Genomic DNA, 24,888 nt, shown 5'->3' with positions numbered 1-24,888 from the left:
GAAGGTAGTTTCTGCCTACTGCCACCTTGTTGGCCACTTCTGTGCCGAGAATGCCTTCGTCGACTGTCATCCAACCACTCTTCAGAAAAGTGACGCTCATCCACAACTACAGATCCATCATCAACAGCATTATTGTCGACAACTAGTTAAAACCATTGCTTCTGTCCCATCAACCACTTTGTTGATAAACTTCAACGTCATTGCCATCCAGGCCTACGACATCACCAAGCACGTCTGGCTCCTCCAGTTTAAACCTGTGAGTTCCCTACAACGGAAGGCCTAGCTTCTCCCACACCCTCAGGACCTCTTCAGGGGCTCCAGCATTAGCACAGGTCACCCTCCCAGATACTGACACAGCCTACTATCCATCGGATGGTTCCCCAGGCACTGACTCCACACTTGAGTTTGAAGTCCTGGTGATGGTGATCCAGCAGATGTACTGCCAAGAGAATTTCCCCCAGACGACATTGGCTCCTTCCATGCCTTCATGACACGGCCTGCAAAGCTTTTTGATCTTCTAGCTGAAGAACATTTAAGGGAAGGTTTCCTTAACCAGCAACGGGAATCTTCCAGGAACTCAAAGGTGGCCATTCCAGTACTGGAAGATATCTGGGGGGACGGCCTCCTTATCATAAGAAACCCATTCTCTGAGCCCATTAAGAAGGATCGCTTTGAAAAAAAAAATACAAGGTCCCAAATTCTGCATCCAAATGCCTGCGCACACAACCCTGCCCAGACACACTTGTTTCTGTAGCAGCCCGTAAGCGTGCTGCCGTTCCCTCCTCTCCTTGTATGGTGCCTCCAGACAAAGAGGGAGAAAAGTTAATGTCTTTGGCTTGAGAGTCATTACAGCAGCTGTGACAACAGTCAAGGCAGCAAACTCACTTGCGATTCTCTTACTACGGTTGTGAATTCCGATTCAAACTAGGACCAACACTTGAGTTCCTACCTGATGAGAAACGGGATGATGCACCTGTTACATGAAGGGGAAGAGATGTCCGACCACACCACATCAGTTGCAGTGTACACAGTGGATACTGGGTTCCGCCAGATGGGCAATGGGGTAGTGTTACGCTGCCAAGGTTGGTTGAAAGCCACACATTTTACAGCCTGAGGTCCAGTTAAAAGTAATTGAAATGCCTTTTGATTGCCAACCTCTTTGGGGGAAAAGGGTTGACCAGCCATCAAGGCCCACATGGAAATAGCCTGTTCATTTGGCACGTTACAACAACTCTGCAATCTATTTGCTCAGGGAAAGCAAGATTTTCCACGAATTTGAGAAGACTACAGGTCCTCCTACTGTCGACAAACATCCTGCACCAGCCAAGTGGGCTATAAGGGACAATCTCAACTCTACAGAGGAAACGAGCAAAGACGCAGAGATTCCTCCAGAAACAGTCCTGACCAGGCTACCAAACTCATCCCCCAGTTCAGCACCCCAGTAGGTGGGCGGCTTGCGAACTTTGTCGAACAGTAGAACAACATCACCACTGAAAAATGGGTACTGTCAATCATCCAACAGGCTGCAACAAACCATGGTGGTAAAAAAAACACCTTATAATAGTCTTACTGTGACCTCTCCGATAATAGTCTTACTGTGACCTCTCCGAATGTGTCAAATATATGTATGGTAACGAACATGTCACTTGTTGTAACATGTTATACACAAAGGAAAAGTTGCACTGAATAATCTCACGGCGGAGAGATGTTTATATAAATTCATTTCTAAGTGATAAACTCTATAAAGCTAAATATAGGCTTCCTGCCATTACTAGGCATATTAGATTTACAAATGACAAGACATGAAGAGACAAGTGTATTTCACCACCATAAGGATTGAAAACTATTATGCGGAGAGTCCTCTCCTGATCTCTATTCTTCATGGCAACATGAAGAGTGGTAAACATCTCGACATATGCACACAATACTGTCAAATTCAAATACATGCACTAATATTTCAATAAACATTCCTATATTTAATTACGGCTCCTTTACTAAGAATACCGCAAGTGACGGGATACCATCACTCTAATTTGAAACATTTCGGTTATATTACGCACAACACAATGTGCGAGATGGGGACCGCTAAAAGAATAAGTCCTCTTTCTATCTCTACGCCTTATTTAGACAACAGCGCCTTTAAATAGCCACTGAAGAATGAGACGCCAGTTTTACTTCACTCTGCGTCCCAAACAACCAGAGAAATAGTCGCATGGATTTAAACAACACGACACAATAGGGAGGTAAGGTCATATCTGTCCACGTCGGCCTCAGAGGGAAAGGGTTCACACCTCAGTACCAGAAAGCGACGTATATGGACGGACAAAAACGTTTAGTTCTACAAGCACAAGCTGTTACCAAGACAAACAAACAAGCTATGCCATTGGTCATTAACATTGCTAGATTTTCGCAATGGGGAATAGTTCTGTCCCACTTTTTTTTATATCAAATGCAACGTTATATGTATGAAATCAAATCGTGACGCGATGATGTTGCTATTATAAAAGATATATAAGGTTTTCTTTATTTGGCAATCAAGGCAGAGCGAAACATATGTGCCATCATGGTCCCAATAACACTGCAGGCCACCAACAGATGCTCCCTAATAGGTGACTTTACCTAACCAGAGAGTTTCAACTATGCAAAGATCCATCATAACAAGGGGTATTTTTGTTTAACTTGTAGGACCCGATTTTGACGATTCTGTGGTATTCCTCTCTTCCACATTAGACATCATTGCGCACGCAAGGTAGGTTTTTTGATCCACCTCGGCCATTGGTATTTTTACCATGACAAGAGACATGGAACATTTTGTCTACAACAGATTATCTGTATGTTTATTCAACAGAACAAATATGCATGGCTCCATTGAATGGAACCCCCAATAAGATGTCCCTGGTTTGGATTCTACTGAGGTCAGTAGACCAGCCCCACCCATGACACGAACCGTTTTTAACCCAGACTGATCAACCCGCTGGCTCTGGGTTTTGTTTTTTATTATATTTTCTAGGAAGGAATAAGGGTTAGAAGATCTATGAGCCACAAGGAATCAATATCATCATCTGTCCCGAGGAAGGCCTCCGGAAAAACCTTTTGTAGGATGGGGTTTATTCTACAGAAATAGGTCGAAACGCGTCGACATAACATCCCTAACACATATTAACTTGAGAAACAATCAACTTGCATTTAGTATATTTGTGTTACAAGGTTTCTTTGAAAACAAATGCAAAATTGTGACCAAATGAAATACTAAGAAAATTAAGTTCATATATAACCCTTGAAATACTTTTTATGTTTTGTAATGTGATGTGTTTTTTGTATGAATTGTTAAAATAAGGAGAACTATTGTCACAAAATAAATTACTCAATATGTTAATTTGATTTAAACACAGACTCTGAGTCTGGGTGTTTTATAGTAATTTCAGAATGATATAATCATTCATATGTCATAAAGTGGTTGGCTTATACTGTAATAAACCTACAGGAGACAGGGGTAGCTTGTGTTTCATTGCTCTCTCATACGGTTTTTCGCCCTATTATAACACAAGCCCCCCAACAACAAAAAATATGGAGTGCGACCTACTATATATACGCCAATAAATCATCCAACAGGGCCATACCCTGGAATTTATGCGGAAATGTCCACCCTTCCCCCCCTTCCCTCCAAGGCAGAAAAAAAAGCCCTGCTGCTTCAAGATGTACGGTCACTCCTAAAAAAGGGAGCGATCGAAGCCAATCCCACTGGGGCTCCGGAGTGTACTCCAGATAGTTTGTGGTAAGGAAAAAGTCAGGAGAGTGAACACTTTACTAGACCTTCGGGAGGTTAAACAAATTCCTCAAGTCTCAAAAGTTCTGCCTGGTAACGCTGCAACACATCCTAGACCAACTGGAAGAAGGGGATTTCCTCACATCTATGCCTAGAGGATGCTTACTTTCACATCCTCATTCATCTGAGACACAGGAGTTTCCTTTGATTTCAGGTCCTGGACAAACACTACCAGTTCAAAGCACTACCATTTGGGTTGAATTCTGCCTCAAGAACCTTCACAAAGTACCAGGCTCCAGTGGCAACCCACCTCCCTTGTTCAGGCATCCATGTTTAATCGTATCTAGACAACTGGTTAGTGCACGCTCCATCTCCAACACTAGCAAAGCGACAGATCAGGGATACCATACAGTGCCTGACATCCCTCTGATTCTCAGTGAACTTTGCAAAGTCATGCTTGCATCCTACTCAAGACTCTCTTTTCTTGGGCTCACGTCTCAACACTCTTGTGTGTGTGTGTGTCGCCACACCTTCAGAGGAGAGGGTGAAGAAAATACTGAACAAGGTCCATCAACCATCAAGGATGCCGATCGTATCAGTTCACCTTCTCAAGTTCCTCATGTGGATGTTGTCATCTTGCATCCCATTATCACACACTGCAGGCTCCAGATGAGACCACTTCAAGAGTTCCATGACACCCATTTGCGACAGATATTAGGGTCCTGGGAGCTCTCCAATGGTGGTGCTGTCAGCACAATCTCACTCAAGGAGCACCTTTTCATCTATTGGGACATCAAGCCACATTGACCACGGATGCTTCCCTAGAGGGTTGGGAAGCCCACACGGGAGGATTACACAGCAGAGGTATTTGGCTGGCAAAAGAAAAACTCTTACACATCACTCTCTTCGAGTGTAAATCCTTCAGACAGCAGCTGCAGAATAGGGTACTCCTACGTCCCATCTCATTTCAAGCATTATTGTATGGGTGTCCCCCCTTGGATCCGCACATATTCTGTCTCCAGTGTTTAGGTGCGGGTCATCGTTGGGAAGATTGTGCGGCCTGCCAAGTACTGAAGCCGTGCTCGCTGAAGAACCATTTGGTGCGCTGGAAGGAGATCTTCTCGGCATCCCCTCCAGACCATCTGAAGGAATTAGTGCAACGCAGAAGCACGGCAGGCCAGGTAAGCGCAAAAATCTTTACTAAAGCACCCTGCCAGGGGGATTCCTTTCCAGGGATTCCACCGAGCGGGAGGGGTTCTGAAGAACCGAACACCAGCCGACATCTCAAAACTTCTAGAGTTACCGGTCCTCGGACCGATGGGACTCCGGTCCTCCTGATACTGAGGGGCAGCAATGCTCTGATACTGGGACACATCCCGAGGGCCACGTTTGCTCTAGTACCCGCCCTAGGCCTGAGAGGATGCCTTTACCTTCAACTGCCAGAGTGAAAGCCTGCGCGTGCCAAGCCTACCGGGGGGTCCTCCCGAGGTCGTATCCAGCACCGAGCTACCATTCGAGGTGTCTGGGGTCTCTGTCTGTACACCAGGCAGTACCTTCCAGTGCATTCCTGTAAGTGTAAGTCGTGTAAGTCCTCCATGAGCAAAACGGTATTGGGCCGTGATGCATCTCCCACGAAGTGCAACATCTCTACTGCCAGCTACTCCTCTGCGCAGCCTTCGACCCAGTGGAAGCCAGATTTCACCCCTAAGGTGTAATGGTCTGCCGCTCACATGCAGTGGTGCACAGTATACCACACCATGTCCACCACGCTGCAGTAGACTCTAAACAGCAGGACTCAGCCGAGGCAGCAGTCCCCATTGCGCCGGCCCCTTTGGTACCACCGCACTGCGAGGGCATGTTCTTTGAACTTTTCATAGGGCTCACGAGGTCCCATCAGATGACGGACCTCCTTACATTTTTAATTAGAGGTGGTCCCTTCTCCTATGCAGCAGGAGGCGCCAGCTGCATCCACACAGGTGCAGGCTCAATCTACCCCTCCTCCGGGCGATGGGGTGGGGGATGTCTGGTACTCCCCAAGCTGAGGACACAGAGCCTACCCCAGACCCTGTTTTAGGGGCTCAAGGGCATGTGGCACAGGGCAACGGGGGGCATCGCAAGCAGACACACAGAGATTAGGATGTGGAGGCCTCAGAGCCAAGGCCTTCCGTGACTGCTTGGAAGGGCTAGCAACATTTTTGGGGCTACCTTCCCTGAAGAGGCTGGCGTGCGGGCGGAGGTGCTGCCGCTTAGGGCACACAGCAAGTCGGGTATACATTTAAAAGATGTGTCCGCGCTAGCAACAAAGGTTTGGCTCAAGCCACACATAGGCAGATGGAGGGAGAGTCCATGCTCCTCTCCTCACGCTCGCAGCCACATTAATCTTTAATTGCGGCAGCATCATTTTACGCTAAGCCGCAGACTTCAGGGGGCATCGGGGACTTTGGCTGCAGCCTTTCTCAGCAAGGAAGACAAGCTGTAGGAGGCTTAGGAAGGAAGGTGAATGCAAATTCAGGGCTTCACCTAAGACAGGCAAATGCAGGTGCTATCTTGGCAACCACCAATCAAAGGGAAATTGCGGACTTCCTAGCAGACCTCCCTTTCAACAGGCAGGCCACTTTCAAGGCAGGACTGGAAGAAGCAAAAGTAGTGGCACAGGACTTGCTGGAATCAACCGTGGCTCACATTGACACGGCAGCAAGAGGAATATGCGTGGCTATAGACATGCAGCGAGTGGCATGGTTGCATATCACCAAATGCACCACGGATGTGCAACAGCATATCCTGGATCTTCCTTTCGAAGCGGCAGAGCTCTTCCACTCCTCTACGGACGAGGAGCTCAATAAAAAGACTAGCTCCCAGATGGCAAAATCCCTGGCAGTCTTGACCAAGCCGGAACCAAAGTCTTTTGGGTTGCAGGGCAGGTCAGAGCAGTGGAACTGGTCTTTCGTATCCTTCGGGGGCTTCCAGGACTGCAGGTCCAGACAGGTTGCCGAATCCACCTAGGTGCAAGCACCAGTGGACCACCCCAAAAGGGTTCTTTCAGTCCCCCTCCACCAACCCAGCCTCTGAGTCCAAGAAACAATGAGGGTGGTGTCCCAGTCCACCCTTCACCAGTTGGGGGTAGATTGGCTCTCAAGATGCAGTGGTGTTCTCTTGTAAAAGACTCCTTGGTGCTTTCTGTGTTTTCAGGAGAGTTTAGTCTCCCTGTCCCCTACCTGCACCCAGTTTTACCCCCCTTGTTGCAGATGGGTTCCCCAGTTTTGATGTTGGATATTGCTTCTCTCATTCAGAACCAGGTGGTGGAGCAGGTGCCCCCGACTTAAAGGGTTTATGGTTACTATTCCAGATTTTTTGACATCTAAAAAAGAATCGGGGTGTCCTGAGGGTGGTACTCGACCTGTCTTATCTCAACCTTTACCTACCACTCAAATAATTCAAGATAACGCCAGCATAGATTGTAGAGGCTTTCCGTGAGGGAGAATGGATGTGTTCCCTGGACCTAAAGGATGCATGCCTGCATGTCCCGATTTGACAGCGGATCAGTGCTACACCACGACCCAGCATCCCGCAGCATGGCGGCCTGGCTCCTGCAGCCTTAGAGTTTGGGAGCATTCTGTTACCGCTGCAATGCAAGACGATCCTATTCGGGGCAAGAGCAACATCTACGTTGTCCTGCTACAAAAGCAAGTGGAAACGCTTTACCCTATGGTGTGCAGCTCAGCAACTGAATCCGTTACACGTTAAGACTGCACAAGTCTTGCCATACCTCCTGTCGGTAGCAGAAGCTGGGCTAGCACACTCTTCCATCAAGGTTCATTTAGCGGCATCACACGCTACACCCATGCCGCAGGTACGCCTTCCCTCTTGTCTCACAGGGAGTGTTTCACAGTCGTTCGCACGTTGGAGCACCTGCTCTAGCTTGGGAACTCAAAGTAGTTCTCTAAAAGCTAATGGGCCCACCCTTCAAGCCTCTACACAGAACCTTCCTGAGGTTTCTCTTCTATAAACCTCCCAACTTGAGTTTTTACCAGTCATGATGAATGTTCCTTTTTCCACCTTGATGTTTCCAGTATTTTTTGCCTCTCCTTCGGCTCTGGGGGAGCGATTCCCTACACACTCTAGATGTTGCCAGAGCCCTCAAGTTCTATGTGGCTTGTAGAAGAAAGTTCTGATAGTAGTTGCAACTGTTTGTTTCTCTTGGGCCTGTCAGCAAGGGTACAGCCCATTTAAAGTCACCCATATCGAGGTAGCTGTCGGTGTGCTTTTCCCACTGCCATCATCCAACAGGCCCCTTCCAGGAAGACCAAGAGCACACTCAGAGTCGTGACTTCTACTACAGCGTTCCAGTCTGGTGTTCCCATGCTCGACATCTGCAGTGCCGCCACGTGGAGGTTTATCCATACCTTCACATGGTTCTACTGTATCATTAGGAATTCCAGGGATGAGTCCCAAGTCGGCCAGGTAGAGCTTCACAACCTGTTCACATGAGGTGTGTCCTAGAGGTGAGTTTGGTTACTTCTGTTGAGCTGTGCCTCTGCCCGTTTTTGATTGTGTATATGTACACCTCTATAATCTTATTCAAGCATGTTGGGGAAGGAATACATTACTTACCTGTAACTCCTATTGTCCAGCATTATCTTCCATGAATTCAAATGCGACCCTCCCCTCTACCCCTCTTTGGCTCTTCTTGGCTCATTCTGCCACATTACGTGCTCTGCCAAATCTGAAGATGGCCACCAGGGGTCGAGCTAAGGGGACCTGTCTAATTGGTTGTGGGCAGTATGACCCAAAATGACTAATAAAGCACTAAAGTGACAAGCGGTTTAAACTATATAAAGGTAAAGTGCTGTAATGTTGCCAAGCCAGACGGTGAATATTCAAGAGCATGTGAATCCCTGAACGATACCAAAGCTTGATGATAGGAGTTACAGGTAAGTAACTTGTATCATTCTCTGCATCTTGGAATGCTATGATCTGGCTGGAAAGGATGTACCTGAACCTCTCAGGGCTTATACTACAAGAGGGCTGGCTGCCATTTCTGCCCTACAGAGGGGGGGGGGGGTCGGTCTTGGACATTTGTCAAGCACATGTGCTTCTCTGCTCACGTTTGCTAAACATTACTGCTTGGATTCCCTAAAAAAGCTTGGCGCCTGTTTTGGCAGGGTGGACCTCCCGAGTTGTTTTGCCTTACGGTAGGAATGGATGAACATCTTTCGGAAAGAACATTACCAAGAGGTAAGTAATGTTTTTTAGCCACTGGTCAATGGGGGCTGACCTCAAAGAGGAATAATGGATACAATTATGAATGCATTCCTGTAGTTGTCATGCTTTTCTTTATATAATTCCTCAAACATACCAATAAAATGCTTTTGTTTGTTTTAGGTTGCATGGGTTACCAGGTCTGGTAAAACCGAGCTGGCTGAACCAATAGCTGTACGCCCAACCAGTGAAACGGGTAGGTATCTGATTTATTTATTGATTTATTTATTTGTATATGGCTAAAGCAAGCGTCAACCTTTACAATATAAAATCAACATTCATAATTACAATTTACTAACCAAAAATACAAACATTCATCACATTGTATCAAACGATAAAATTCCAAAATGACAATATGCAAAATGATAAAGATTTTCAACATTATTTTAAAATCCCATGCATAAAATTGCTGTCTAAATACCATAAACAAGACCTGACGCAAGCGATCCACCTACTTGCTCAGTTTTAAACATCTAAAAAAAAACAGTGATTGCTAAACCCACAGACGTAGGACAACCCCCTAGGCACCTCCTCCAACATGCATTATCATCATTTAAATTATGCGCTTGTGTGAGTTTCCCAAAAAAAAAAGGTGCGTTGTTCATTTAATGCCACACACTTGTCATTAGGTGTTTTAAGTGTTTAGGTGTTTCCTTCTCAAGAAAACGTCCCTAGTTGTAAACAAATTCCACTGAAGTCACAATATTTCTTCTCTTTGGTAGCGGTTGGGAAAGATGTTCATATATAGGGCAACCACACCAAACTTTTTATGTTCCAACTGAAGATGTTTTAAGGACGGGTACTCATGGAACCTATCGGTTATTGTTTGATTGAGCCTGGGTGTTCCCAGAGATCCAAGGGATATTCCCAATCTTTTAAGGGTATGCTCTCACATTGATTTTTCAAATCATTAATTGTAAATGCATTGCTACAACCAATTGCGTTAATCAAATCCTCTTGCACAGTATTTTCCACAGGGGCTATTAAGCTCCTGTACAGTGCCAGAAGTCTCCACTTCACTCTTACTTGAAGCGATCTGAGGTAAAGTTCATATCTTATGGCAGCTATAGGTACTGCGTTAGGGACTTTACTCCAAATAACGTGCTCGATCTGATCTAAAAATGCTAAAACCCAGGAACCATAATAGTTCTAGGCCATATATTAATTTCAGAATGACTTTTCCCTCGTAAAAATTAAAACCGGCTTTACTGAAAACCTCATGTATCTGAGATTGATCCTAATCATCTGAGAAATTAGGAATTGAGCTTTGTGTTTCAATGAATTGATGACAAGTAATTTACGAGGTAAGCCACAAATTGGGAAGCCTAAATAGACTAAATGTATTTTCCAAGCGCCATTTATAACGAGGCTTTTTATTATGTTTTGAAAACTGTATAACTTTGGTTTTCACATTTTTTAAATTTTTTTTTTCCAAATTGGTTTTATTGATGCGCTGAAATTACATGTAATGGCAACTTTTCATTTAAATTTGTATCATTTAAAGTTTCAGATTTTTCCCCCTTAAAATAAGAACTATCGCACCCCAAACTCACCACCCTAACCCCCCCTCGCTCCCAGCCCCCCCCCAACTTTCCTTTCCTTTATCTACTGTTTCGAGATTGCTACTCCAGGGATGCCTTCAAAGTCATTAGTCCAGCTTCTGTGTCTATTCGTGCTATTGCGTACCATGAGTCCTTGCCACTTAGTTGGTCATGAGATCCATCTGTCCATCTTTCCATCTCGGGGCCTAGTTTCAAGCACACCCCTATGTTCATTCCTCCTCCTTTTCTACTTCATTTCACCCTCCCTTGGATCGATTGTTCCATTCCTTTGGGGACGTTTAGGTCTGTCGGTTCACTTCTCCTCTCTGGTCCCAATGTCCCCACTCTCTCTACTCCCCTCAGCCGGCTCTCCTGGTCGTATCTTTAAAGTAATGGGGCCATTCCATAGACTTCATCAGGGAGAGCCAGTGTACTTGTCTGGTCATTTCCTCCATTCTGTACAAATCCAGGGCCTTTGAGGCCCACTCTTTTTCACTCGGGAGTCCTTCCCCTTTCCATCCCCCAGGCAGGCTCTGGCCACCAAAAGTAGGTAGTGTGGCATGTGTGGGAGCTTCACCCCAGTCCCCCTCCTCATTTTCCTTTCCAAACAGAACTAATAGGGGGTCCAATACTGCTGCACCCTGTCGCAACCCCACCACATATGCCAATAATCCACCACTTGCCCACATTTCCTCCAGCAATGAGGATCCGCCCTTGGAAACATCTTGGATAGCCGTGCCGGGTCCCATTGTCACCTGTATAGGAGTTTGAGTCCATGGAGTTTATATTGGCATGCCACCGATGTACGGTGCATATTTGCACATTTCTCCCACTGCCCCGCTTCCATCTCCATTCCCAGGCCTTTCTCACACTTTTTCTTACCAATTATTTCCCCATGTGCCTCCAAGAGAGCTCAGTACATATTTAAGTCCCCACGTTCCCTTGCTGTATCCAGTATCTTTTCCACCCCTGTTAACTCTCTCTGTAACATCCCCTTCTAGTCCCCTGACATTAGTACCCCTTTGAGTTGCAGGTATTGGAACACTGATATTTTGCCTATATTCAGTATCTCTTCCATCTTCTCCATGTCTATGAACTTTTCCCCTTTAAGGACTTTGCTAACTCTCTCCAATCCTGAAACCTCTCGTGACAGACTATACGGTCGCGTACCGGGGTGGCCCATATATTGCTTAATGGCGTTTGCCAGGTCGTAACGCCTCTCATCTCCATCCTGATCCTCCACAGCCTCCAAAGTGGCCCAAGAATCTTATTTTGTATTTTAAAATTTGTTTATTGGCATTTAGTATAGAATTACAAAAACAGCAACACTGGTGAAAATTTCGCCAGTGTCAAAGTAACAGATCTTTTCGCTAATATACTGCTGCGCTTAAACAACAACTTATAAACAACAAATTAACATGAACTGTCTCCTGGATTATCATACACAATGTCCTGTAGGTTCATCAACAAGGTGGGTGTCTGGGTAGTGGAAGGGGGGAGGGGGAAAAAGGCAGCCAATTCAGAAGCCATATGAGTTTGTGATGGCCCCATTCAAAATGCCCTAGTACGCTTCCTGGAGTTGAGGTTCTCTCCGGGTGGAATGTGCAAGGGGGTTTATCGTCCGAAGAATGGAACTATTTTGCCATGGTGTCTTTCCATGCAGTTAGTGCCATGCTCGAGTCCTCAGTGGATCTGGTTACACTGTCCTCCCAGGCGATCGTTTCTGCGCTCGCCCATTTCTCAAATTCTCTTCGCCAGATCGTGAAAATTGGGCCTGTGGGTTTCTTCCATGACATTGCCATAGTTCTTTTAGCTATAATACACATTAAGTCCATCAGTTTAACCGAGTGCTTGAATTTAGCTAGTCTGGGGTAGATCCCCAAAAGGCACTCAGATGGAGTCCAATCATACCTGGTTATCCCTGCCTCTTCACATGTTTGCCTTATTTTAGACCAAAGGGTTTGAGACTTGTTGCAGTTCCATAACATGTGGATCAGGTCCGCGTTATCTGCCTCACACCAGGTGCAGTTGGTTGTATGGAGGTGTTGAATGTAGCCAGTCTGCATGGGGTTGGATACGTGCGGTATAGCACATTTATCTGTATCAACCGGAATCTATGGTTTCTAGAGACCTGTCTGGGGAACCGTAGTGCTCTGTCCCATTCCTTATCCGTCATCTCACATCCCATGTCTGTCTCCCATTTGGACCTTAGTTCTGAGCTTCGAGGGTTGGGAGTGTCACATAGGTGAATATATATCTGGGACACCACCCTCCTGCCTTCTCCCAAATTATCCAAATTATAAAGCAGTGTTATAAAGGGATCAGCGTCCGGTTCCTCGGGCCAGTTATCCCATTTTGTAGTTGCCATTTGACAAATCTTCTGGTACCAGAGGTATTGACCCGAAGGAATATCGTCAACCGCCCGTAACACCGAAAACTCACGAAAGGTACCCTCGGCATACAGATCACCTGAAGTGTACACTCCTTTTCTCTCCCAGAGCCGGACATTATCTAGACCAGTATCAGCCTTATGTAGCCCTGAGATTAATGTCATTTCTGGGGAGTACGGTTGCTTCAGTTACATGACCTTATTGGTTCTATGCCATATTTTCCTGCCCAGGGTCGCCAGAAAGGGCGTATTGCTCAGTAGGCTTGTGGGGCGGGGCCCAAACTAACTCCTTCAATCGTACCGGACGGATCATGGACATAACAAAGGGGTCTCAGAAGTAGCCTCATCTGCTAACCATCGGGCCACAAACCCCAGTTGGGCAGCAAGGTAATATTTCTCTAAATTCTGTAGTTGGATACCACCTAGTCTATAGAGTAGCACCAATGTGGACAGGGCTACCCGATGTCTGCCACTCCCCCATAGGAAGTCCCGGATTATCGTATCTATTAGTTGAAAGAAAGGTTTAGCAATAAAGTGCACATTTTAGAACCCATATAAAAATCTAGGAAGAACAATCATTTTGACTATAGATGCCCTGCCCATCATGGATAGAGGCAACCTAGCCCAGAATCCTATAGATTTACGCAGCGCCGGTAGTGCCGCCTTCGTGTTATGTTCGTGCATCTGCTCTGGGGTATGCCTTATCTGAATCCCGAGGTATCGGAATGAGGAGGTCTTCCATTCTATGCCCACTGAAGGGAGTTCCTCAGCAGTCTTACATTTCAGTCCGGCCAGGGGAAACAGGCAGGATTTGGTTCTACTGAATTGTATTCCTGAAACCTTGGCATAATTGTCGAGGACCGCCAGCATCGTTGGCACATTAAGCAGAGGGTTATTGACGTATATCAGTACGTCGTCAGCGTACAAAGAGATATGATCTACCCCACCCACCCTTATGCCCGCATCGAAAAATGTATGTCTAAAGTAAATGGCAATGGGCTCCAGCCCTAATATATAAAGTATGGGTGAGAGCGGGCAGCCCTGCCTAGTTCCCCTGCAGATGTCCCATGATTCCGAAACACATCTCCCAGCCGCGCTCTAGGCTTATTATAGAGGATTTTAATCCATCTAACAAACCCCTGGCCAAAGCCGAAGCCCTCCAAAACTGCCACTAACCATTCCCAATATATAGAATCAAATGCCTTGATGGCGTCTAAGGACAATAGTGCATAGCGTTCCTCACTCATGTCAGTTTGGGCTATTATGTGCTGAAGCCTGTGTAAGTTTATGGTCGTATTACGACCAGGCACAAAGCCATTTTGATCTGTATGTACTATGTCTCCTATTACCCGGGACAGCCTCTTGGCCAGGATTGTTGTGAGTATTTTAACACCTTAGCACCTATCTGCGAGTTTATTTGGCTCGAGCATTGGAACCACTAGAGTTTCCCTCATGCTATCGGGTAGGGTTCCCCTTTCATAGGTTTCTAAGAAGACTTTGTGCAATAGCGGTGTTAGAGGGTTCATATGTTTTGTAAAATTCCAGTGGCAGCCTGTTGCTAGCCTTACATGTCGCCAGGGAACTAATTGCTTCAGTTATGTCCTCAGGTGTGATGTCTATGTCCAGGGCTTCAAACTGCGTTGGGGTTAATTTGGGCAGGCCGATCTCTTCGAGTGTATCTAACATTTGATCCTGGGGGATCTGGTGTGCATGGGAGTATAGTTGTGCGTAAAAACATTTAAGTGTCATTAACACCCTGTTGAGTATTATGACTTACGTCGGATTCATCCCGTAGTGAAGTGGTTATGTGCCTGGGGTGCTCTTTCTTGCAAAGCCAAGCTAGCAACCGACCAGGCTTGTCAGCTTCTGCATGCCCTCTATTCGTTCTGGTAACATAATCAAATTTAGCTAACCTACTCCATGCTTCAGCACAATCCCCTCTGAGAGTTCTGAGTTCTTCCTCTCTCTTCGGGGTGTCTACAGGGGCAGCTTCTAGATTTGAGATTTCTTGTTCCTTCTTGTCTGATTCGCTGCACAGTATTTTCCTAATTCCACCTAACGTATTGATGGGCTCAACACTCCCAGTGTTCTCCGTTATATAGTTATCTATGGACTCACGTAGTTCTTCTTTAAATGCCAGATCTTTCAGGGCCTCCACAGGCATTCTCCACATGGGAATGGGAGGTTTTGGGCCTATAGGGTTCCATATTATTAGAAGCGGAGAGTGGTCTGAAATAGTTCTTCCCAGGTATTGCGCTTCCCCTATCTGTGCTAAGTGTTCCCTCCCCAGGAAGAAATAGTCCAGCCTAGTGTGGAGGGCGTGTGGGGACGAGAAGTATGAATAACCTTTTTCTTCTGGGTGTAATTCCCACCAGACATCTGCCAGAACCAGTCCCTCAGTCATGGCTTTCAGGGACGTGGTGGCTGATGAGGGGGCCTTAGGCGAAGGCCAGGACCTATCTAATCTAGGGTTGTGGACACAATTCAAATCACCCCCCCCCCCATATAAAAAAACATATCTGTATTGCGTCAATTTAGAGTTTAGCTCTTTCAAGTGCAACGGGATATTATTATTGGGGGAAGTATGAGTTCACAATGCATATTTCTGTTTGATCGAGGGTACCCCATAACACCACATATCTACCTTCCGGGTCTTTAACCATCTTAGTGAGTCGAAACGGTACATGGGGGCTGAGCCAGGTGTAAACCCCTCTTGCAAACCTGGAGTAGGGAGCCCCAAAGCCTTGTCCCACCCAGTGTTCCCCAAATCTGGCCTCTGATTCGGCTGTGCAGTGCGTGTCCTGTAGCAGAGCTATGCCCACTTTTTTCCTATATAGATAAGATTTAATTCTATTTCTGCGGAGATAGGTGCTTAGGCCATGCACATTCCATGTCATTATTCTAATTTGTGCAGCCATGGGGGTTTTACTAGGGGGTCCAAGATCTGTCCACCTTCCATACGGGCCTTCAGGTAACATGGTTAAGTTCCCCCGGAGACCCCGTAGTTGTAAATTCAAACCCCACCAATCTGCAGATTCAGCCCACCCATCTCTCATCTTTACTTTGTGTTCCGGAGACTTATCAACTATATTAACTTCCATCACGACGGATGATTTAACCAAAGAAAACAAGTAACTGCCCCCAGCGGGTCGTTGGTGAACTCGCAGTTGGGCCTTCGTGCTCCTGCCCAGTTAGAATGTCTATTCATTGCGGCGTTAAGTGGAATTGCTTAGACCGAATCGTAGTTACTCAGCGCCATGGGCACACTCCTAAACAGTACCAATCAATTCTTCATCTGCTATATCCTTTTCGTGGGTTCCTCAATGTCGTCAGCCAGGTTATTATGCTCAAGCCACATGTTTGCGGCAGTTGGAGTCTCAAGGAAGATTGCCTTCCCTTTCTGCAGTACCTTAAGTCTTGCTGGGTACAATAGCATGTACTTAAGGTCGAGTTTCCTTAATCTTGCTTTTATTGGTATAAAGGAGTTCCTCGCTCGTTGCACCATGGGGGTATAGTCTGGGTATATGACTATTGTAGCATCATTCCCTTTGATCTCTCCGCCCTCCTGAAAACCGCAATATTATCTCCCTGTCGTGGAAGTTTAAAATCTTAGCTATAATCGGACGTGGGTATGATCCCGGTGGTGGCCTTTTCTGAAGAGATCTGTGAGCACGTTCTATTGAGAACCCTTGGGTGAGGTTATCTGCACCAATTTCTTGAAGTAGCAACGTTTCAACAAACTCAGTGGAGTTCCGACCCTCCATGTCCTCCGGGACCCCGAGAATTCGGACATTATTGCGGCGAGCGCGTCCTTCCGCATCTTCAGCGCGAAATTCTAATCTGGCCACAGTTGATACTAGCTCTTGAACCTTTGCTTTCAGTTCACGTGTGGTTTCACCAGTTTCTTGTAGGGAAGCTTCAGCAGTGGTCACTCGTTCGGTTAAGTTGCGGGCGTCTTGCCTCATCAATTGTATGTCCGATCTGATTTCACCAATTTTGTCTTCCAAAGATGTACGTAAGGCTGCAATAGCCAGCAGTATTTGAGTGTCTCACTGGCGAGACTACCTGCTGCGGTTGTTGCTTCGGCATGGCTGTCGTAAAGGCGTCCATAGTCGCAATTTTTGACCTGTTTTTTGGAGGCGACACGGCCCTGCACAATGGTTCTAGATTTATATAGTGCGTCACGAATTATAGCCTTCTGATCAGAATGGGAGTCAGCACAAATGATTGCTGTGGGTGGCCTGTGCCGAAGTGTTGAGCGGTTGTAAATCAGATACCAGGTGTCGAGCTAGAGTTCGCTCCACCGGGCCATACGACCCATCGCAGGTTCCCAGCCCACAAACGTACGTTTCAGTAACCCACAAACTAGTTCAGGTAGGCGGAACTGGATCCTTGCCTTTGGGCGCTAGCGTGGCTTTCCAGTGTTCCCAAAAAACAATGCCTACTACAATGCCTACTACTTATGTACCGGAGCCGGTACCCCCCCGTTGAGGTCCACAATAGCCAGCATCGAGGAGCAGTGTGTGGCATAACTAGGAGTCCTCACATACCACCTCCGCAGACCATAATTGGTGGCCCTGAGAAGGTGTGCGGTAGAGGGCCCGATCAGATTGATCCGAGCTCAGAGGCTCGAGCAGCGTACCGTAACATCCAACATTCCCCAAACGTGGGCCCAAGCACTGCTACTCCGGCACATTTGCAAATGTCTTGTTATGAAAGCGCTTCACTGTCCTCCATAAAATAACCCAGATTCATTAGATCTGAACCAGTTTCCGCCGCCGGGTCTCCTCCTCCAGATCCACCTCCTGTCACCACGCCAGCAGACGAGCAGCGTATGATCCGTGGAGGGCGTCTGCCGTGCTCACTTGCAGTCTCCCGTTCGATGGAGCGGACCCGCTGTACAAATATCCGGCGGGCCCCCCTGTAATTACCGGAACCGGCGCCTGCCCCCTTGATGATGCGGGCAAGAAGCGGTACGAGCTACAGGATCTTTCTCTCGTCGCGTCCGCGTTAAGAGTACGACGCAGCGCCACGCTCCGCTCGGTCAAGCGTCGGGGGCGCAGCGCCTCGGCCACACACAGAAGGGCCGCAGGGAACGGTCCCAGCCAGGAGGTCCCCCGGTTCTCCGTGTGTTTGTGCTGATTCTGCGCTTAGTTAGCATTGGCGTCGGAGGCCGCCATCTTGGGTGTTGCGGAGGGGAGCCCTTACAAACACTTTGTTCACCGCTTTGCAAGCTCCGATTTCTTCTGGAAATGCGGTCGAGTGCAGCAAATGGGTTCCTATTTATTTACACAAATTTATATCTTTGTGCTTTCCGAATAAGCGCTGTTAAATCTGCCGTTATAGGATCATGGGCAGGAGCACAGGTGAAAGCCGACTTCACTCCATGCGCGTGGCCTCGCCCCCTCGTGGCCCAAGAATCCTATGTAGGTTCACTCTTGGGGGCTGCTGTAGCGTGTGTCCAGAGCCATTCTCCCAACGTAACTGGCCTAAATTTGTGATTCTTCATGCCTACCCACTGCTTGTCCCTGTCCTTGCGCTGGTGGAGGATTAGGGCTCGGGAATTGAGCCGTTCTATAATAGGTGCGCATCTCTGGGAGCCCCACCCTCCCTTCTCTCTGGGCCGCAACAGCAATCTATAGCCCATCCGTTACTTTTTCCCCTCCCACAGGAATCGTACCATTTTCTTTTTTCAGGTCCACAAAGTGAGAGTCTGGTAAATCGTTGGGCAGTGCCCGAGATATAGATATATATATATATATATATATGGAGTAGCATCATCTTTAGTGCTGTTAAGGATTCTAATTGGGCGTCACACACCAGACCAGGACTCTTGCCACTAGCTTAGGATGCAGCGCACAACTAAAACACTTTTACTTAATTTCCTAGAATTCGGATTGAGCTGGCACCCAACCCGTCTCGCACGCCTTGTACAAATACCCCGGGTCACAATGGACCATGAACCAGGCCGGTGTGTGATAATACAATATTTATTTAATAATTCAAAGAAAACCTCACATTTAATATTGGGCAGCAATCACCGATGGGGTTATAATTACAAGGTAAATTAATGAAATACACTTAGTTTGACCTTATAGTATAACGTATCCAAAGTACAGATGAATGGGAGCAATTTTACTGTTCGAGTAGATGGCACCCGAGTTGAGATTTCCCCCTGCAATGCTCTCTCAAACCCCTATTAATCGAATTTTGAGTGGATAGAAAGGAGCAGCATGGAGTCGGGTATTCTATGCAGCAAACAGAATTAAAATCTGACCTTTCCCCCACCCCACGAAATGGGAGGCAAAATCGGATTGCATAAAATAGCACTTGGAACTACTAAATATTTAATTTAAATGTGCGGTTGAATGAATGAGTTAAATTCAACCTCATTCATTGTTGAATGTTATACTGTTATAACAGTATCAGGGATGTAAGAACACTAGCAACTACAAGGCAAGGTTCCAACAACAGGCATATTGTTCAAAATCAACTTTGAAGTCACAACACAGTGCAGCCAAATCACACGCGTAGAAATTGCATTTGCTAATTTACACAGGTTTAAAGGTCAAAACAGTGTGAAAAACGGGTGAAATAGACAGAATCGGAATGCAGTTTTTATGCTGAATTACAGATGCACATCACAGGGATAATATGCAAACGAGAGTGACACTAAATTAATGACATGATGAGATTCTCAATGGGAAAGGAAATTAGGTTTTAAAAATAAAAGCAGTTGACAGAGAAAATCGGTTTGGAAAGGAAAGGGCAAGTTTCACTTAAACTAGATTTTAGGGGGCAGAAAAGAGAAACGCCACCCGTGAATAGAAAGGTTATGCTGCAGTTGTAAATCCTTCATGCAATGTGCCCTTTTTAGGGAGAATTAATTAATTTAATCAAAATAGTACTAAGGACTTACACAATGACAAAAATGAGTGGAAGAATGGCGCAAACACTTAGAGATCAAGGACAGTATGCACAGAGGAATCTGACAATTTGAAGGTTTTCTGCTAAGGCAGTTATGGGATTTCTATGGGATTGGACCTCATACAAGGTAACAGAGCAAAAGATGTAGTTTGTGGTTGTTGGGGAAAGGAAATATCCACAACAAGCACTGGAATGGGGTATTTTGAACAGCTGACCGAGTTTCTGGACAGCGAGGCAATATCTGGTCACTGGTCTCAGAGGCAGGATCTCCTAGCAGAAAACAGCTGGGCAAAGTTCTGGTCACGGCACCTCAGCTGGATGGGTCGGGTAGCAGGGCAAGCGGGCAGCACTGGATAATCCCAATGAGGGTTCAGCCACCTTTCCCCTTTCTCCCTGAGTTATGGGATTTTTAGTGGGGTTTCTCTGGATAAGTGGTTCTGCCTGATGGGGTCAGCTATGCTCTGGAATCTTAAAGGATGAATATGGAATATCTGGATATGCAGGAGCTGGTAAATTCAGAAGTGTCCCCCGCCAACAATCAGTTATGACAAAAATTGCACATTTCTAGAGTTGTGGCACTTTTGCAAATCACATAGACAAATGACATATTTCATACAGAGCATGGCAGTCCAACCCCCCGGTTTGTACAGTGTCATTTAGCCCTCCTAATAATCTTTAGCGATTTTCAGTGGGAAATATTTCACCTAAAATTCTACAATTTTATATATGTGTACCTATTATCACAGAGCTTGTTTGCATTCATTTATAACGTTCCACCATGTATACTTTCCCAATATTTACATTTTCCTGCCGTTTGCGTTCCCTACATACTAGGGACAACTACTATGTCTTGTTTTAATGTCACAAAAATTACACTTAAACTGTTAAACTTTCGCGTTCTTGCGTGGTCCGGTTGCAGAAATAAAGTTTATTTAATAAAATAGTCTTTTGAGCCAGGTGGGCTGGCTTTTGTCTTCCAAATATGGTCATTCCTTTCCAGGCCACAGCCAAATGTCAGTTCAGCACAGTGCTGCAATGGAGTTTGTCTTTTAAGCTCTCCAGTTGGAGTGGAGGGGAGGTGTTGCTAAAATGTCACGCCTATGTGTCCCAGAAATCCATTGTGCCAGGCTGGAGCAATGCCACAGAGTCTGATGGGGGTGCATGGTTTTCCCCTTGGCACATTCATAGTTTCCAGATGCTGGTCCCCTTGGGGGGAGACGGGGCCCGTTCCCAGGAAGCAACTGTCCTTTGAAGCCAGGGCCTGGAAAAACCTGTCCTGCTGGTTTCACAGTAAATGTATGTATGTATGTATGTATGTATGTATGTATGTATGTATGTATGTATGTATTCTGAACCAGAAGCAAGTCTGTTGGAATAAAACTTCCTATATGTGTTTCCAAACAAAACCCCCATCACATTCTATGCAATGACAGGGCCTTAATTCAACATTTCACTTTTAAACAGATATTTTACTTGTTTGTAAAAGCACCATTTGACACGTGGCCAATTTGCCTTGGCTGTCACTTGACAATGCAGCTTTCTCACATTCATTTTCTGAATCTTTCCAAAGCCCCAGTCATGTTTCTAATGCACAGGCATCTGTCCAAGTAAAGATCCTTTGAAACTGACATGAGCTAGAAGAGGGAAGAGGCCTTTTTTTATAAAGAATTTAGCTATGATATTGTGTTGCCACAGTCGAGCATTTTTCCTTACGGCTTGGAATGAAGTTCTTTGTGATTTCACGGATCTTGCCTGACACAGCCTGTCATTCAGTGAGAAATGACCCCTTTTACTGGAGTGCAACCTGAATATTAGTGGACATAGCTGGGTCTCACTGGATCAGAACTGTGTACTGTTGAACAGATGAAAAAGAGCATCAGAGCGCTATCATTTTAAAAGGCAAAATAATTTGTTTCAGTGAAGTTTTGGGCTGGCAGCCTAGCAGCGTTGCCTTTTGAATTCTTTTCTTTTTGGTGAAAATAAACTTTTCTATGGTGTCACTGAAGAACATACTGGCAGCAATTTTCAGGGTATTTGGTGCTGGTTTGGTGATGTAGGAGATTTCTGCTGGGCGGTAGATGTATCCCAAAGTGCATTCATTCTGCCCAGCCAGGAAATTGTCAATTTGGACCAGGCTACAAGGTCATTGTTAAGTCTATGCAATAACGGGGTGAAGTTTAGTTCATATAGTTTCTCTAGGTTTGCAGATATCCGCACCCCCAAATACTTTATACTACCATTTTCTGATGGTATCCCTAAACCTATCCAGGCCCTTCTTTGTTCTTCTGCTCCGATAGGGGGAGGAGAGTCGACTTGCTGACATTCACCTTAAAGCCTGATACTTTCCCATAATCCTCTAGTATCTCTGTTTTCCTCACCAACCCCCCCTAACACCCACCACCTCTGATAGGTAGAGTAGTATATAGTCAGCATACATGCTTATCTTGTGATTATCTGCCCCAATCGCAATTCCTTTTACCTGGCCTTCTGTACGTATGTTCTCCCCCAACGGTTACATTGTTAGTGTGAATAGGAGAGGAGATAGTGGGTACCCCTGCCTGGCACCCCTGCTCAATTTAAATTCCCTTGACTTCTTCCCGTTAACTACTACACTCACAGTAGGCCTTGTGTATGTTGCACCTGTCGCACCACACATTCTTTCTCCCACTCCTACCTTTCTTAATATTGCAAAGAGGAATCCCCACTCAACCCTATCCAAGGCCTTTTCTGCATCTAAACTTATAAGTGCTCTTCCCTCTGGATCCCCTTTAATATGTTTTAAAAGATCCTGTGTCTTTCGGATCACATCCGGGCCCTGCCTGCCTGCCTGCTATAAAGCCCATCTGGTCGGGGTGTAAAAGGCGGGGCAGCTTCTCATCGAGTCGCTAGGTTCCTCGTGAATATTTTCTTATCCACTTTCAGAAGAGAGATGAGGCGGTACGACGCACAGGGGCTGGGTCCCTTCCTTCCTTTGGGATCACCAAGATCAGTGCCTTACTAAACGATGGGGGAGCTTCCCCTGTATTCAAAATATTGTTATACAATTTTACCATGTGTGGCGACAGGACCCCTGCATGTTTTTTGTAGAACCCTATGGATCATCCATCCTCACCCGGAGCCTTTCCATTGGGGAGACACGCAATCACGTCCTTCACCTCTTCCACAGTGATAGGTTCTCCAGATGTTCTATTTCCAGAGCTCTGAGTTTGGGCATGGTAATTTCCCTCAAGTACTTTCTGACTGCTTCTTACCCCCAGTGGCTTCGGATCTATACAGGGTTTCATAGAATCGGGCAAAGCCCTCCGCAATGTCGTTCAGCGCAACTCTATCGCCTCCCGTCTGGGTCACTCAGTTTGGCCCCCCATTTTCTGTGCAGCAACTCCTCCCTGATTTCATCTATGTTCCCTTCAGTGCCCCAGTGTAACTTCGCCACTTTTTGAGCCATCCCCTCTCGCCTTTCTATCCCAGCTGTCATTTGCCCAAGAGTTCAAGTCCCCTCCCAAGTGTTATAGGTCCACTTCAATACTTTGCACTGCATTAAATGCTTTCAGGAGAAATTCCTCTTGCCCTTGGTTGGGGTGTACATTGCTGCCAGCAGTACCCTCTCTCCCCCCAGACTGCCCTGAAGTAGCAGCAGTCGAACCCCCAGTAGGGCCACACATTCTTGTTATCTACATTGTTTATGCAGAGCTATGCCCACTCCTCCCTTAACATTCCCAGATGCCCAGTAAGTCTGTTCTATTCCTCCGCCTCTCAGTGGACTCTCATCCCCATTTGTCAAATGTGTTTCCTCTAAGAAGAGTATGTCCAGTGAGGCCTTACAGAATTCCCTTGCCAATAGGGATCATTTTGTAGGGGAGTTGAGACATTTCACATGCAGCGTGCCCACTCATTGACCCCTCATTAACTCACTTCCTCCCATGGTGGATGTGCTCCCCCTCTTCCATCTTTTCCTGGCTAAAGACCTATTTCTGTTCCCTTCCACTTTCGCACGGAGATCACTGGATTCCTTGCCAATATGTGCATTCCCTGAGCAAATCCCGTCGACTAATGCACACCTTAACTCCAACTGCTAACATCCCAAACTTATTTTGTGAAGCAAAAGTGTCTGAGATGCCCTCCCTCCCAGAGGGCCACCTTGGAGCGAATACTGCTAACTCCCTCCAGCAAATCTGTTGCATGTTTGTGTCTATCTACTCCTCTTACCGGTTCTCCTTCTGCCGTCCCACCTTCCATTCTCCTGAGCTGTTGGTCCCTCATCGGTGCTGCTTTGCGGGGCGACAGTCCATCTGTTCTCATGTACTTCCTGCGTGCTAGACCTCTTCTCCTTTGTGGGGCCCGGCGCTGGCCTCGCACCTTCCCTACTCGTAGACTGTCCCTGCGAGCTCCTAGCTTTGGCTTCAACATCTGCTGTGAGGTAACTCGGGGCCTGTTCTGCTTCTCTGCTGATGTTATTCTATATTCTCTAGCATGGGGTCTGGTATGGATTCACGTGCTCATGAATATTCCCCGTCGTCAGGCCGGGAATCCTCGGTATAGAAAAAATCAGTATCAGTTTAGTTTCTGATCTGTCTTTCTCAGTAGTAACCAATCACTGGTCTCTGGGTCATACTGCCCCCAGCCAATGACTGCCCTCTCCCTAAGCCCTGCCCCTGGCAGCTATCCTCAGATTTTTACCACACGTTCAAGTGTTGGGAGTCCTCGTGCTAAGCTCTCGAGCTTTTGCTGCGTTTTCGCGCTTTTTCAGGAGATTTTCTAATTTTTTCGGTTAAATAGAGCCTCAAGCTCCACCGTTTCTCCTTCCGATCAACGGGGATCCGTTTCGGAGTTTCTACGCCCCTCAAGGGTGAAGATTTCGTCGAGTTACGCTTTTGGAGGATTCCAGAAGTTCCGAGGCCTACCCCGGACATGGCCCAGGAGAAAGGGAGCTCGACGCCCCGGAAGCTATTCAGGACCTGCCCTGGATGCCAGCTTCAGAACGTTTTCAAGGAGGACAAGCATTCGTT

The 24,888-nt window shown here is 46.4% G+C and overlaps 1 protein-coding gene across 2 annotated transcripts in view; it reads left to right on the top strand.

Moving 5' to 3' along the window:
• EPRS1 (glutamyl-prolyl-tRNA synthetase 1) overlaps window positions 1-24,888 on the top strand; it is a 1,308,133-nt gene that overhangs the window by 905,105 nt on the left and 378,140 nt on the right. For both annotated transcript variants that reach the window (XM_069608586.1, XM_069608585.1), the window contains one exon: window positions 9,149-9,221. In XM_069608586.1, coding sequence (XP_069464687.1) covers window positions 9,149-9,221 — 73 coding nt within the window. The remainder of the gene's footprint in view (window positions 1-9,148; window positions 9,222-24,888) is intronic.

This window comes from Ambystoma mexicanum, chromosome 4q (genome assembly GCF_040938575.1).
Source record: "Ambystoma mexicanum isolate Mex_15411 chromosome 4q, UKY_AmexF1_1, whole genome shotgun sequence".
In the NCBI taxonomy this organism is placed as follows: Eukaryota; Metazoa; Chordata; class Amphibia; order Caudata; family Ambystomatidae; genus Ambystoma; species Ambystoma mexicanum.
Note: the sequence above shows the minus strand (reverse complement) of the source record. Positions and strands in the feature narration are given on the sequence as shown.